A 15,345-nucleotide genomic window follows, 5' to 3' on the forward strand; every position below is an offset into this window, starting at 1 on the left:
ATTCAATTGTATCAAACAAATGAAAATTGCATTACTTTATTACAATATGTGCACACAGTGAATGGAGACAGTGCACTTGTTAGAGGAATTGTACATAAATAGAATAAACATGATAGAACATAGCATTTCTACACATTTTTCAACAGCAAATGAGACCAACACAAATGTGCCAAATGGTCTCATTTTATTTTTGTTCTGATTTGTGAAAATTGCCCAGGAATCATATGGACAACAATGAATGATCACAAACAGGGAAATATTATAAGAAGATATCGCTAATTAAAAGTGTGTGTAAAAATCACAACCTATGTGCCACTCATTCTCATTTTCCTACAGTAATGTACTATAATGCTCATTGATATCCTTAAGAAATGGTGGCAGCTTTTTATCTTGATGTGATCTTAATTTTTATAATAGCGAAGTGAAGAGTATTTTCACCTTGTTCAATCCAATTATTCACAGCATCTAATTAATTACAGACTAGGTCTTACTCATAATACTATTTAGTGGAAAAAAGTAAAGTCACATATTTAGGGCAACAGTGAAAATTAGCTGTATTTTCATCTTTTCCAATCACACAGACACCATATTCTCAATGAAAAACAATATGAAACAACACATTTGCTTGTGTTTGAAATGGAAATAATACTTTTTAAATGATTTGTTTAAATACTTTAGTCTTCAGTGACAATGACTAGAACTTAAAAACAGGAATTATGAGTACATGAATTGGTTAATAGTATAAACATAGTCACTTGTACTACTGATATTTTTTTAGTTTCAAGCTCAGTGTTTTTTTTTCTCCAACAAAACTTTATCAGTTGGTAAGAACTACTGGATTAGGATTTCAGATGCTGCAAGTATTCAGCTATAGATACAGTATTCATAGAAATTGGCAGAAAGAGCCTTTATTAGAAAAATGAAACTTTTACTTATTTACATTTTTACATCTTGTTACTTTGACATTTCCTTCAGTGACAGAGTATTTACATTTCACAAGAAACATCCAAAACCCATTCCCTTAGCATCTTCTATATATACGAAAATGAGAATAACACAATATAGCTTAAAGACAACCATGGTACCTAATCTAGTTTCATGTTACAAAGGGTGTGAAGAATGTAATTCAGACAGAATAGGAGATATGTTTAAAACCATCCCATTAAATTAGTACTTTCTCATGCAATTAGTCAAAAGCAGAAATGAATCAAGTTTGAGTCAGCTTTGAATTTAGTGATAAGTTAGAACTTACAATAAATAAAAGTTCTTGTTATACACACACAAGTGATAATGCATTTTTACCAAAGATATATCTTTTTTTCTTTTCAGGCTGTAGGCTGCATGATCTCTGTGATAACTATCTTATGATCACACAATGGCCCTTTTTAAGTATAAAACATCTTCTAAAATAATTTCTACTTTAAACAGCTACATAATGTATGAATGCAATGCAAAAAGAGAAAAGAGATTATTTAGTAGTAACCACAAGTGATTTTTTTTCAAACAATTGCTTCCTCTAGTGTGAATCCTCTAAAATCTCATTTTTACACAAAATCAAAGTGTTAGCTCTGCTTTTTAGAAGTGCAAATAGTCCAGCAGCTCTGTGAACATACTGTACATGCAACCATTTTTAATGTTAAAAAAGCACCTCGTGCTTAATTATTCACCACTTTTTCATGAGGTCCAGTTCATACCAACGTCTCGTTCTGTGCTCCACGTTACTTGCCAAATAACGGGAACCTCTTCAGAAAAGGACATTTTTAAAAGGCAAGTGCGATACAAATGAGAACCAGTCATGAATCATTCATCACTGCATGGGCCAACATCCTACTCAATCAAATGTTAAGATGACTTGTTGCTAAATCAAAGCATAAAGTATAAAAGCTCATTTTAACTATAGGAACTTAAACTGTTAAGCTATGCGGTATTTGAACTGGGGATGCATGCATAAACACATCACTGTTTCCTTTTCAAGGTTGGTGAGTGGACAGCAGGCCTTTCACTGCCCTGCCTGTATTAGGCAGAAACCTAGTGCTTAATTAGAGAGACTTAGTGCTTAGCTCAGTTCCACTCCATCGGATAGAAATAAGCAGTCAATGGCAAAATAAAAACCAACAGCTACCATCAAGGGCAAGGTGTGGCACTTGTGCTTGAAAGATATGTGTATTTAAAATCCTCCAGTAAATACTGCAGGGCAGCACAGAATAGTAGATAGGGCTTTAGATTCCTAGTTGAAATGTTGCGGGTTCAAGTCCCTCCTATGGCCTGGACCCTGGAGAGTGGTATTTCACCCCGATTAAAGCAGTTCACCATCTTGTAACAATGGGTAATAGCAATGCAATGGGTCACTCCACTCCATCTACTACTGTAGTTACAGGGATAAGCTCCAGGAGAATGCACAATAACGAGCCTTCAGTCTTTGGTATGGACTTTATTCTCTAATAAATACTTGGGGACAGCCCTGAGGAGCAATCAAGGAGGAATTAGGGAAAGGGTACATCCCTTCCATGCTTCATTCCCTTTCCAAGGGAATGTGGGGAAAATAAAATAGCGCATGGCCAGTTTTGGAAAAATATGGAATATTCAGATGCAAACCCTGCCACTGTCTGCAGGTGCAAGCTTCACTGCACACTGGGGTCTAAATGTGAGAGAAACATCCAATGCAGGACATGTCAATCAAACACGTAGAGTATTTAATAATCCTCTGTGAAGCGAAACCTTTAACAATTCCATTCACTATTTTCCCGAAAGTTCTACAACCAGGTCTTGCCTGGATTTTATTACTCTTCTGCTTGGATTTTGTTATTGTTGCGCTATAAAGAATCTTTACGTTTAATACTTCACAGACTAATGCCCTAATGTCTTCCAGGGTAATTATAGAATTATATTGGAATGACATGTTGATTCAATCATCTTATGCATCTGTTGTACAGTGCACATTTACTTAATACATATTAGAAAATAAGGCAAGTATAGGTTGTGATCAAATGGTAGCAATATTGGTGAGGTTTAGGTTGTGATAAAACCAAAATGGTAGCAATACTGTGATAATTCAGCCAGATACACTATAGTACATTTATAGAAAGGGAAGTATCTGTTTTTGATACTTTGTTTTTTTACTTAAAAACAGACTGAATGCAATGCCAATTCTCTGCAATCAATAGTGCTAAAATTAAAGTCCTGTGAATCTGTCTGAATATACACTGTACACAGCATTACTGCTTTGGTTTTGTCTGATCTTGTCTCTGATTAATTAAGCAGTAAATGGATAAAACCCATCTTGATCTTTCAATCATTTGACTGCACACTTATGCTTTGGAGCGGGACTAACTCAGCCTTATCTCAGCTCATTGCTTTTGCCTTCACTGTGAGTTCCTGACTGAGGGCTCCTGAGGTGTGACCAGCAAATGTTTTCCTGCATGCAAATTCCGTGCTTTAGGTTACAAATCACATCCATTTAGACATACTGTACAAGAGACAGAGCCCTAGCAGTCATTCAGTTACAGATGAGAAAGTACTAATTGTTCCATGTATGAAAAGCCTATTTTTTCTGTTAACTGACTAATAACTGTTCTAAATACTCTAATTATTTTCTTAAATAACGTTCTCATTTGCACATACTAAATTTCACAATTGGCACTATATTACAAAAGCTATTTATACTCAGTTGTAGATCGTATCAGAACGGCGTCATTTATTTTAAAAATATGGCAAAATAATAAAACACATTTGTTCCTTTGTTTCTTACAGTAATTAGTGATGTACACTGCACTGACAAAGACAGAGTTCTGCTGTAATTCTGTCTGTATCATTCAAATCAAGAACTTCCACTGTTATATAGTGTTCTGGTTAATTCTAAGCCTAAGCAAAGTTTAGTCTGTCCTCACTCTCCATAGTGTTTTCAATGCATTCTGATCAGTAAAAGACCCAGACATGATGAACGGAGAGAATGTAAATACAAACTGTTAAAATGGTACCTTGGATGTTTGCTCATATTGTATATAGCTGACTGGTGCAAAACAGCCTCTCTTCAGCACTACAGCGCTGCAGACATGCTTGATGCAAGCCCGCCTGGAATTAGGTTGAGGATATTTAAAAGCATGTCTCCCTACACCCTCTCCAAACCCAAGCTTATGAAAGCCCAAGGCTGTCATCCATGTCTGTCAGACAAGTGGAAAATCAAAGTCATCCCTTTTGGTGTCACTTAAATGTAGATATTGTACACGCTGTTCTAGAGAAATTAGGTGCTTACTATAAAGATTTCCATGATATTCACACATAAAAATAAAAGTTTGTACTCTATATAATAGTTATTTTCAAGACAACAAAGTCCTTTTATGCTCATTTACAAGTGATTTACAAGTGCCTAAATTCAAAATATTTCTTTTTAAGCCTTTTATTACATTAAAAAAATAATATTACAGCAATCAATGAATGGAAAACTAAACAAATGAGGTCATATCTTTGGAGGGATTGCAGGGCTACTGTTATAGGCAAATAAGAATCTGAAGAATCTGCAAATATTTGACCTCCGTGTAGGAGAAAAAAAAAACAACAACAATAAAACATATTGGTAGCAATACTGATGATACAGCCAGCCAAACAAGGAAGAGCTAGGACATATATAGCCTACAGTATGGACCATTATCATAGAGGAAAGTATCCATCTTTGGCCAATACTGTAAAACAGACTGGATGCAATGCAAATTCTCTGCAGTATATGCAACCAATAGTATTATAGTGTTAAAACTAAAGTCATGTGAATTTCTTTCAATATACACTGTATACATTACATATACACACACCATGTTACATCATGGTAACACTGTATAAACCATCAGTGCTCAGAAAAGTCTAAAAACCTATTAAACAAATTACAGGTAGGATTTAAGCATGCCAGTATTATTTAATATGCAAATAAACTACTTTTGTTAGACTAGGGTTATTGAAACATTTAAAACAAACAAATTAATTTATTATAATAATGGATAACTAACACTGTGAAATGAATGCATACCTATCATGGACTACACAGGAAATTGATTTCTTACAGGTGTGTATTGCTCTAATATCAACTTTTTAAAAGCAGCATTCATACATAATCATACATAATTCGAGCCATGGAAGTACAGTTTGTAACCATTCTGGTGGAACAATCATCACACTGAACTTTTCTCTTAACAATGGGTAAGCTGAAAGAAATTCAAAACCAGAGTAAAGGATGCCCTGTGCGGAAAAAAAAGTGACATTTTCTAAAAATATCAAAACTTTACAGAATGTATAACATAGTGGAAATCTGGACATAAAAGGTCATTTATGTACTTTTTATTTGATTAATTCCTATTTTATTTTTCTGATGCTGTAACAAAGATCAAAAGTAATTTAAGCATCCTAAGAAAAATACAGAAAATCTGCTTGTAAAGACAAATATTCTGGATTACTCAAAATAAAAATAAATGACTCCACGGTAAATAAGACACAAATTAAAGATTAATCTTATACTGTATACCATACAGAACAGAATATGTTGTGTTCTTGTGCTGTTGTTAAAAGTATTTAACTCTTAATGATGGGCTGTGAATAAAATGATTGTAGACCGAACACAATGACATAAATCTAAATTAAATGCTTCCTGTATTTCAAGAGTTGTCTTACAATATTCCCTTGGTAATGTTCCAGAACAATTCACAGGAAGACAAGTGTTTGGAAGACTTCAGGGAGTAAACAAAAGCAGAATTAAAATGCCGCGTAGAGTACACTGTACATAATCTTGTGATGCACTGGTTCACTTCACTCATACTAGAGTTACAGTTGTGTGTGACATTAAAGTGAGCAAGCCTGATTGAAACAAATCCTTCTCCTGAGAAATATGACCTGTTGAACGATGAAACTGAAATAGTTTTATTAACGTGTACTGTACACACTGAGGAACACAGCCTCCAATCCTGACTCTGAAGAGTTCCAGTCCAGTCAGTCTTACTGAATACCCTAAATCACCATTTTCTAGAACCCTAGTAATTATTGATACATTAGGAAAGCAATTTGTTTATCTTAGGGAAATCCTTGAAGACTTAATGGAATTCAGATTGTTGTTAAAACTTTTTGGATAATATGTCCAACAAAGTGCTAAGTTAATTGTTCAGAAATTGCGGCTCTCCAGGACCAGAGCAGCACACATCTGCTGTGCCATACCTCGTTTCTGAGATATCCAGATGTCCAGATTCCAAGTCACCTGAGCGATATGATCATTCAAGATTTATCACCACATCTTCAGTTCTATTTCGTGTAAAACTTTGCTGTACCAAGCAATTGTTGCATAATAAAATGTAAAATTTAATTAGTTTGCAAAGTATACAAGTGCAGTTTGGTAGGACAATCTTCCTATTACACCACAAAACATATATTTGCTGATAAATTTTAATTTTTTCTGTTTCCACATACAATTCAGTTGAAATTTGTATTACAATACTTGAAAGTGAAGAAATGTTTGTTCCACACATATGACAGATTTACAGTAATTTGCAGAATATTTGTGCTGGTTATTTGCTTGTTTTAGGGGAGCAGTTTTGTGTGTGTGTTTTTCTAGAACATTTTGCATACTTAAAATTGACCATGCCAGAACTGACACTGATATGTCTCTTTGATTATACCTAGGGCGTCTAGAAAATTCATCTTTGTGTGCATGCTGTTTCATTTAAAATGTGTGTCACCGTCCTTCATCCCTCCTTCAGGTAAAAAGAAAAGAAAATGTAGAAAGCAGAATCTTAATGGTAGCCATTCCATTAAAGAAATGCAGAATGAATTCAAAATTAAAATGTAGCCTTTATCACAGTGTACAGTTCCTAAATATGCTCAGTGAAAAAAAACATTTTTGAAGTGCATTTTAGTAATAAAATTGTGATAGTGTTTTAGAGCATCTGCTTCTTTATTACCCTGTTTTAGATATAGAAACTGGATTGAAAGCATCACATATTTGATGATATCCTGCAAATGTTCGCCTTCAGTGCTTAGATTACAGGAATTTATTTGAAAAATATCAATACATCAGGCTGCTTTATTAAACACTGGTCAATTTGCAATTGCACAAATATCCATCCTCACTCAGAAAAAAAACATTTCTTTTAAAAGTATTTTTCTTTCCCTGATACGGAAATAATTCATGCAAAAAAGATGCTCTTGACTGTTAAAATAATACTTGAGAAAATTAAGACGTGATGTTTGCTATTGGTTTAGGTATGCTAGTAAAGTCTGCTTAATACTAAACCATTTTAAACAGGGATTAAAAAGCCACCTTCCCATATCTACAGGAATATGATAATCATGTGTTTGTTCATTGTGTTGTACCATTCATCAAGTACCACCAGTTGCATTTTGTTCATAACTGTATACCTGAACTGTATACTCCAAATTCACTTTTTCCCTTCATCGGAGAATGAAATCTTCCACTCTTACAGTATCTCTTTGTATATGACACATCAAACCCTGCACCTAAGATATTGTATCTCCAAAGCCAGTACAGGTTTGATTTTTGCTTAAAGCCACCGTTAAGTTAAAGTTTGGAAGAGACTTCAAGTGGTCCATCTGCATTGCCAGTAAGTCATTAGGAAGACGTTGAATTGGTACTTTATGCCAACTGGCACCTTCGACCTTCAGGACTTGAACAACACCCCCTTCTAGACAGTCCACACATCATTTTGCTAATAAAAGACCTCTCTGTCTTTTTCCAAATACCACGTGTCCAAAAACATCACCACATATAAATTAAAAGATTGAAAACCTTTGGCAAGCCCCGTATGGCATTAACATATTGATAAATGAAAAGAACCTGGAAGTGCAGAGAGCATCATGGGCAGAAAATGGGGCGATTATCCGGTCCATTTCTTGTCTTTCTTTACTTTTCTGTCTAGAGAGTCTTGGGTGCTTTTAATTTACATGTGGGTGACTATGGCATCTTAATGTGGAATAATACGGAACAGGGTGAATGAAAAGTTAAACGTCTGACTCAATACTAGGCATTTTCTTGTACACGCGTCTATTGCTACAGGAATTGAGAACCCGGGGAGCTGAGTATGCACTAGTCTTGTTTGCTACATAAGGCATCGCATGCTCTGAAATGTACATGTCATTTGGGACCCGACCATCCCTGGAACAGTAGGAGGCTGTCGACTTCACAGAAGACCTCAGGTTGTTGTCGTTCCTTGATTTTACTGGCACCAGCTGTTTATAAATGTCCGAGGAGCTCCTTCCGTGGACCAGACGTTGGTCCTCCCGGAGGGAGTGGAGGAAGGGGTTCTCTGAGGTGTGGTCCGGGTACAGTGACTTGCTGCGCTTGCTCTCCTCCAGGTTGTGGTTAAAGAGCATCGACTTGCTGCTGAACAGTTTGTCAGGCTTCATGCTGAACATATTTGCATAAGGACTGTCCTCTAGAAACCTGTCCTTCTCCTTCAAGCTCACACTCCGTGCCGGTCGGCCAAGGTCAATGTCCTTGGGCTTCTCAAGGATATTGTCAAAAGAATGCTGTCTGCTGAGCCTGAGTCTATTCCTCTTCTGTACATGTGGGCCATCAGTCTGAGGCCAGTAATGACTGAACATTTCATCCTGATTCAGGGGGCTGATGGCTTCCTGAAGCATTTGATCTTCACTTATATCATACAAGTTTCCCATGTGCAGACAAGCCTCACAGCGGTTGTAAGGTGATCTGACAGCGAAGTGCCCTGAATAATTTGGTACCTTGGACAAGCAGCTCCTACAATGAGTCTGTTTGTACCTATCGTTTGTCTCGTGAGGGCTCACATTCTTTTCTTTCAAACTGTAATGCTTGGAATACAGGTTGTATTTATTTTCATTGTTGGGAGTGATGTCATCAGCATGAAGCGGGCTGCTGTTGAGATGGATGACTGGTTCAGGCTTCCTGTAATTGTCATTGTGGTCCTGGTACATTTCGGAATATTCCAGATCTTCTGGCAGCGCCCTATTTTCCCTGAAATGGTGCTGGTCCGTGTGCAAACCCAGCTCCCTCTCAGTGTCTATAGTATATATCTTCGACCCCCCTTGCTTGCTTTTTAAGTAGGACAGCTCCACTTCGCTACAGTCCCGAGGGTATTTCGATGTCACGGATCTTTTTTTTAAATTATCCTTGGGCTTGTGGTGCTTCTGGTTGTTGTCGGGATCCTTGTAGGACTGTGCCCGGCTCGAGCAGTCGGAGATGTCGGATTGGGCTGCCTCCTCCGGCAGGTATCTCTGGCTCTTCATAGACATCCGGGGGTCGGGGGGAAGGGTATCCTGAACTGAGCCCTGACTTTGCCGCAGAGTCTCCACAGACTTCTTCCACAGCTGCCGGGGCTTGGTAGTGCCCTGGGTGGCATCGGCACTGACCGCGACTTCCACTGTGTTGGGGTTCGACTCATTCAGGGTCAGAGGGTGCTGGCCTTGGAAAACGTAGTTGTTCAGATTGTCTTTGTGCCGGTTCCCCATGAAGGTCTGCAGGTCACCCCCAGTTTCACCGTAAAGAGCCTCCTTCGGGGGGTAGCTCCGGTTGTCAGCATAGAGGAAATTACCTTTGTCAACCACCATGTCCATCATCATGGGCCCACCATGCATGTAATCAGTGGCACGTTTAGGGGAGTTAATCCGTGAAGCATTGAGGTTTGACATGGTGGTCATATTTTTGGCAGACTTGATTAACTTTAACATATTGGCCTGAGGACTGCTGAAGTCCAAATCAGAGGATTTCTTTTTTTCTTCAATGTGTACGCCGTGGATGCAGCTCCATATGCCCTGTAGAAAAAGAAAAAAACTTTTTTTGACCAAATAAAAAGCATGGTTTCTGCTTTCAGAAGAAAAACAGTATATCCCTCAAGAGTCAGCTTTAAGGATCAGTACTATTGATCAAAGGATAAAAAAAGCAGTTGGGAAAATTTATTTTATGGGGTTAATTTGGCTAGATAATGTAACTGAACACAGGATTTAATTGCTGACTAACTTATTAATGATTTCTTCAACAAAAGATAAGAATAAACATATCACAAGTAATAAGTTATCTTAATTGAACTATTTTTTTCTGCTCTATTAATTAAGTTTGGTTATTACTGGAATGATTAAAGAACAAGCAAGGCACAGACAAAAGCAACATCACTGTTTCACTAAGGTGTAAAACATTAAGCTGCTTGTACTGTATTTCACTGGAACAGTTTAAGATCACATTCTGAAAGAATAACTGCAAATTGTTAAAACATTCTGGAGGCATAGAACTACACAGAAAATGTAATGATCTTGGTTCAGAGATACTAAATATTTAATTTATACAGAAAAAGAAATGTACGTTTGGGTATCCTTAAACTGAATCAGTAACTTCAGCAACAATATCACATCAATGGGAAGAAAAAAATTATTGGACATATTATGTACAGTAGCATGTTATGTATTTTGTATCCAACTACAAAATATTACTCAATGTTTCTTTTCCAAAAAACATGAGTTAGGGGGAAAACATATCATTATTTGGGGAATATATCATTATTCTCTCACCATACTACTAAACTAGAACAATGTCGTTCCTTGTCACGGCATTGCAAAACTGACATAAAAGCTGATCCAAAATCTCAAATTAAATACCTGCAAGCTGCAATTTCAGTTTAAATTAATAAGCTGTAATTTTGTTGTAAGTGCAACAGAAGAAATAAAGCAATCTCTAGTATAGAAAACAACCATTTTACAATTCAGTTTGTTTCATCTCCCTACAGTATTTTCTGTTTTACAACTGCAAAGCAGAATCACAATGCTTTCGACTTCAATCATTGGGGTAGCTAACTTCAGAAAGATGCAGTTTCGCACTACTGCTGACAGTACCCCTCATCATTAATATAATTTTTTGAAAGTGCTAAGCACCTGGAGAAAAAAGATGCTACACGGTTCTGCAAATCTTCTCATGGCAAACAGAACGTTAGCAAAACCACATAGTACAACACCATATATAGTACCAACATACACCTGAGCTAAAGCTAATCTACAGTATTTGGAACTTTACTGTAAATACTGTACATAGCTGTTTGTGAAGACCCTACATTTTGTTATCAATTCTTAGCACAACAGACAAGCATTTTAGTGAATAAATCCCAAGGTACACCACAGGCCATTCATTGATATACAGTACATGTATCTGTACTTGGTAAACTGCCTCAATAAATATTTGAGTTATTTTTCCTTTATCCCTCCTTATTTTAAAACCATCTTATATGAACATTTTAATATTACCATTTTTGTTTTTGATTATCTTAAAAATACCTCTTACACGCCATAAAGGCCCAACTTACCAAAAATCGAAAACGAAAAAAGCTCAGAGCTAAAATTTTAAAATTCAGTGGTGAACTTAGAGGTATCATTTACACAAAATGTGTAAGATACTCAGAACGTCCTTTACTCATTAGTAAGTCTTCTATGCAGAGCTTCATACGAGAGTCTTTTGTTGAGTAACAGTGTCTAATAAGAGCAGATCGACGGCTAAACCCTACCCTGCTTATACTGAACAGCAGCCCGGGTGTCCCACTGCAGACTCCAGTGAAGCAATATCGCAGCCTCCAGTAAAACAAATGCTCCCATATGAAGGTGATCAAACTCAGAGCCATGGCAGCAGCCAGCATGTAGAAGACCCCCGCCATGTTGTCAATGTCCAGCTGACTGCTCATCACCTCGTTCTTCTCGTTGTGGCAGATACCTGTCAGCCACTGTGCTTCCAGCTCCTCCATCTCCCCTGCAGGTGAAACAAAGCTCAGTGAAGGTCATCGTTTCTCTCCCCTCTAGCTCTATATCTCTACTCAAGAGATAAGCATGAGGGCAACAGTGCCGCTCACTCAACCTTCTGACATGGGAGACACTGTCAACTATGCAGAAACGGTGAGGAACACTTGTGCACATCCTAAGCTAATGACAACCCTTGTGCACAGTCACATACACTGGTATTCAGGTCAGACGTGAGAAAATGGGACCTGATCGAAAAATGCTTTGTTCTTTCATTAAACCTTTTTTTTCTCTCTCTACAATGTTATTCAGGATTTTAAAGATATAATGCAAAAGGAAAAGAATAAGGAACCAAATGAAGGCCGGGTGCTACAGCTGTGCCGCTTGGTTGCGTTTTCTGTGGGTTTGACTGACACAGATACAGTAAGACAGAGATAAAACGCGGCTTTTGAAAAAAAAAACGCATCACGATACGCATAGCACTTATTAAAAAGATCTTATTAAAAAGATGTGCTTATTCCCTTTTAACTCTGTGATGTAACCCCCTGAGTGTAGCTGTACGTGGGTGGTGGTGTATTCGCTGCAGCTTTGTAGACTGTGAGTCAGTAAATCCCTCTTGGGGACAGACTCTTCACATCATATTCTACAGGCAATTAGGAGTTGTTGAGACAGCACGGTCACTCTTCAGCAAAGTGAAAGAGGGCGTACCATCTCCAATGATGGCCAGGATTGCCAGGTCCACCTGTCGTTTCCACGCTGAGCCTTTCTGTAGAGCTATCCCATAGCCAGTAGTAGCGAAAATGTATCCACTCCCGATAGTCACCAGTTTGCAGCCCTCATCCCTCCCAGCCATGTAGTTCAGGACTGCAGCATCATATATAAAAGCATCCAGTTTCCTGCAAGGAGAGAAACAGAAACGTCACTGGTCAGAACACTGAGCTTGAGCAGGTGTTGCCCTCTGTTTTTAACCCTGAAGGGCTACTTGGCTTAGGCAAATTGTAAAAGGGCAAAGAGATTTTGAAGGCCCAACTCAACAAGCTGGCATGGTAAGAGGGTTCAAGAGACAATATGGAAGCCGCCCGCTCTTACCCTGGCACATCACGAGGTGGGAAAACACCTCTTGCTAATTTTTTAAGAATTGAGTACAAAGTTTTGATATTATCCCCTCTAATCAAATCAGTACTTTCACACAAAATTAAAGTTCTAACATATATTGACATTCAAAATGAAGGGATTCTGGAGAATTACATCTGTCATATACGGCCTGTATACTGTATTTTTAAATCAAGTGGTAATGTAACTGCTTCACTTACAATAGCGTGTTACTATATGTGCTTCTATCGAAAATAAAACTATATATGAAGGTCAAAAGCTTAATCCATGTCCTGTCTTTTCAGGTCAAGCAGGTCAAAGAGACACATAGCTTCTGGACTGAAGGAAAAATGACAAAGCTAAACTATTAGTGTACAGTATATACTGTAGTGAATTTATTTCAAATTCACCTGATATTTACACAGATTATTCTTTAGGTGGATTCAGAATCAGTTATTCCTGTTTGCAGAATCATTATTTATTTATAATGTTATTTCATGTGTACATGAGAAGGCCCAGAAAAAGAAAGGTGATCTTCAAGGTTATGCCTTCTGCAACCAGAGGAAACTGCTAGAGGTAGGTGAGCCTTTTGTTTTTTTGTCATTTGAAAGTCACACAGAGAAAGAAATAGGCCAGCAAAAGTTTGAAAAGAGTCTGCTGCAGCACACAAAAGTCTGCCCACACACAGTTTTAGAGTCCAATATCTCCCCTTAGAGAGCAAGAATCATACGCATCTTCCTTTTCTCTCATTCTGCTTAACAGTCTGTTTGCAGGACTGGCATATACTATTGAAAAGAAGCACAAATCCGCATGTCACAATGTCGTTAAAGGAGCTAATCAAATCCGATCTCTGTCATTCATCACAAAGGCTCTGTGGGCAGAATGGCAATCTTCCTGCAATGTGACAGGTACTGGGCAGCAGACTTGCATGTAAAGCCCTGTTTGCCATTTCTTTCATTCCAAAAGGCAAGGATGCAACAGTGTAAAATTGTGAGGGCACAACTGGGACTTTTTTGTTCAAGTTTAATAATCCACAGATAATTCAATTTCATCATTCACCTGTATAAAGTATTAATGTTAATCATCATGGCTGTACAGGTAAGATGAACAGACATGATCAGTCTTAAGCTAGCTAATTGTCAGTTTCAGTAACTTACAAGGCATTCATGAAACAATAAATGTATTCAAGTGAACTGCTTTTTAGTCATGAGCCTTCCATTTTCATTTAGGCCAGCCTCAAGTTTCATAACTCCTTCAGGACTATCTGATCACCGTTTGGAAAGATGTTTCCATTATTTAAAGTTGTTGTATGAGGCAGTTCCTTAGCAGTTGAAGCTAATTGATATGGAACTTGGATCCAAGAAAGATGCCCCTCAAGCACTCTTTGTACTTCCACATGAGCACACTGCCCAATCAAGATTCTGGAGAGACTACAGAGTGGCAATGTATGCCTATAGGTCATCTCAGACTATCACAGACTGTGGCATTCCCATGTGAGAAATCCTGCCCTCCCATTCATTGGATTACTGTCCTGAATCCAGTTCATTACTACAGGATAGTAGAGAGAACGCAGAGAGGCAGTATACAGTACAGAGAAAGATTCACAGGAGGTTTTGAGTTTTTACCAGGACGATTTTCTAAAATTATCAAACAAATTCAGATAACAGAAGGCTACTGCCTTCATATTGTTTTATAGGAGGAGCAGAATTAGACTGTCCCTGTACAAGGAACTTGAGTATGGGCAATGTAGCAAAGTAAAACCCACAGCATTCAATCTGCAAATTGTAACAGACTTTGAAATGGCCTTGATTTTCAGTCGAGTCCTCTTTTTATATTTATAAGTTAGTGAGACAGTTATTTTAAATGTAAGTAGTTCAAAGGCTAGAAGATATCAAAATAAGCCCAGCTGCAATTTTGTGCTGATCTTCAAACTTTTAAAAACTGACCTAGTTTATTCAGAATTTTGCTTAAGAGGGGACCATTTTATCAAAATAAGAAATGATTGATCCAAATTTCAGAGATTAGGTTTAGTATAATTGACCTCTGTTTCAAGAGCACCAGCAAATGTGTTTTCGGGTACAGTGGATCTTTATTTTTCAATACACTTTTATTAATATTAAGATGCTTAGGTTGATGGTGTACAAAAGCACCACTAAATCAAGCCCGCTGTGTATAAACCTAAATCCATCAGTGTTTCTAGGCCAGGCTATAAAAATAAATATACTTGGGAAAAGGAAATATAAAGTTAAAAAAAAGTCTTGTATAGCCATGTGAGATGTCATGGACTAACTAAAAGATTTCTCCTAAATGAGGGAAGTTACAGTAGGTGTAATATATCATCTAAAAGCTTCAGAAAGATGTTTTTACAGTATATAAAGATCTTTTAATTTCCCTAGTTTTTTATTGTTTTATCCCTATTTCCTTATTTCAACTGGTGCAGTACCTGCCTCAGCCTATAATGCCTCATACTGAATTCCTTCCTGAATCTTTTAGATTCTCTTTCATTTGATTTTCCTT

At 37.4% G+C, this 15,345-nt stretch overlaps 1 protein-coding gene across 1 annotated transcript in view; it reads right to left on the reverse strand.

Moving 5' to 3' along the window:
• Positions 1–7,933: 7,933 nt before the first annotated feature.
• Positions 7,934–15,345, reverse strand: part of grin2aa (glutamate receptor, ionotropic, N-methyl D-aspartate 2A, a) — a 138,854-nt gene continuing 131,442 nt past the window's right edge. The window contains exons 11-13 of the mRNA XM_088936583.1: positions 12,445–12,632; positions 11,511–11,749; positions 7,934–9,777 (exon numbers count right to left, since the gene is read on the reverse strand). Of these exons, the coding sequence (XP_088792709.1) occupies positions 7,990–9,777; positions 11,511–11,749; positions 12,445–12,632 (2,215 nt within the window). The 3' untranslated portion in view covers positions 7,934–7,989. The remainder of the gene's footprint in view (positions 9,778–11,510; positions 11,750–12,444; positions 12,633–15,345) is intronic.

Source organism: Atractosteus spatula, chromosome 18 (assembly GCF_055471065.1).
Source record: "Atractosteus spatula isolate fAtrSpa1 chromosome 18, fAtrSpa1.hap1, whole genome shotgun sequence".
In the NCBI taxonomy this organism is placed as follows: Eukaryota; Metazoa; Chordata; class Actinopteri; order Semionotiformes; family Lepisosteidae; genus Atractosteus; species Atractosteus spatula.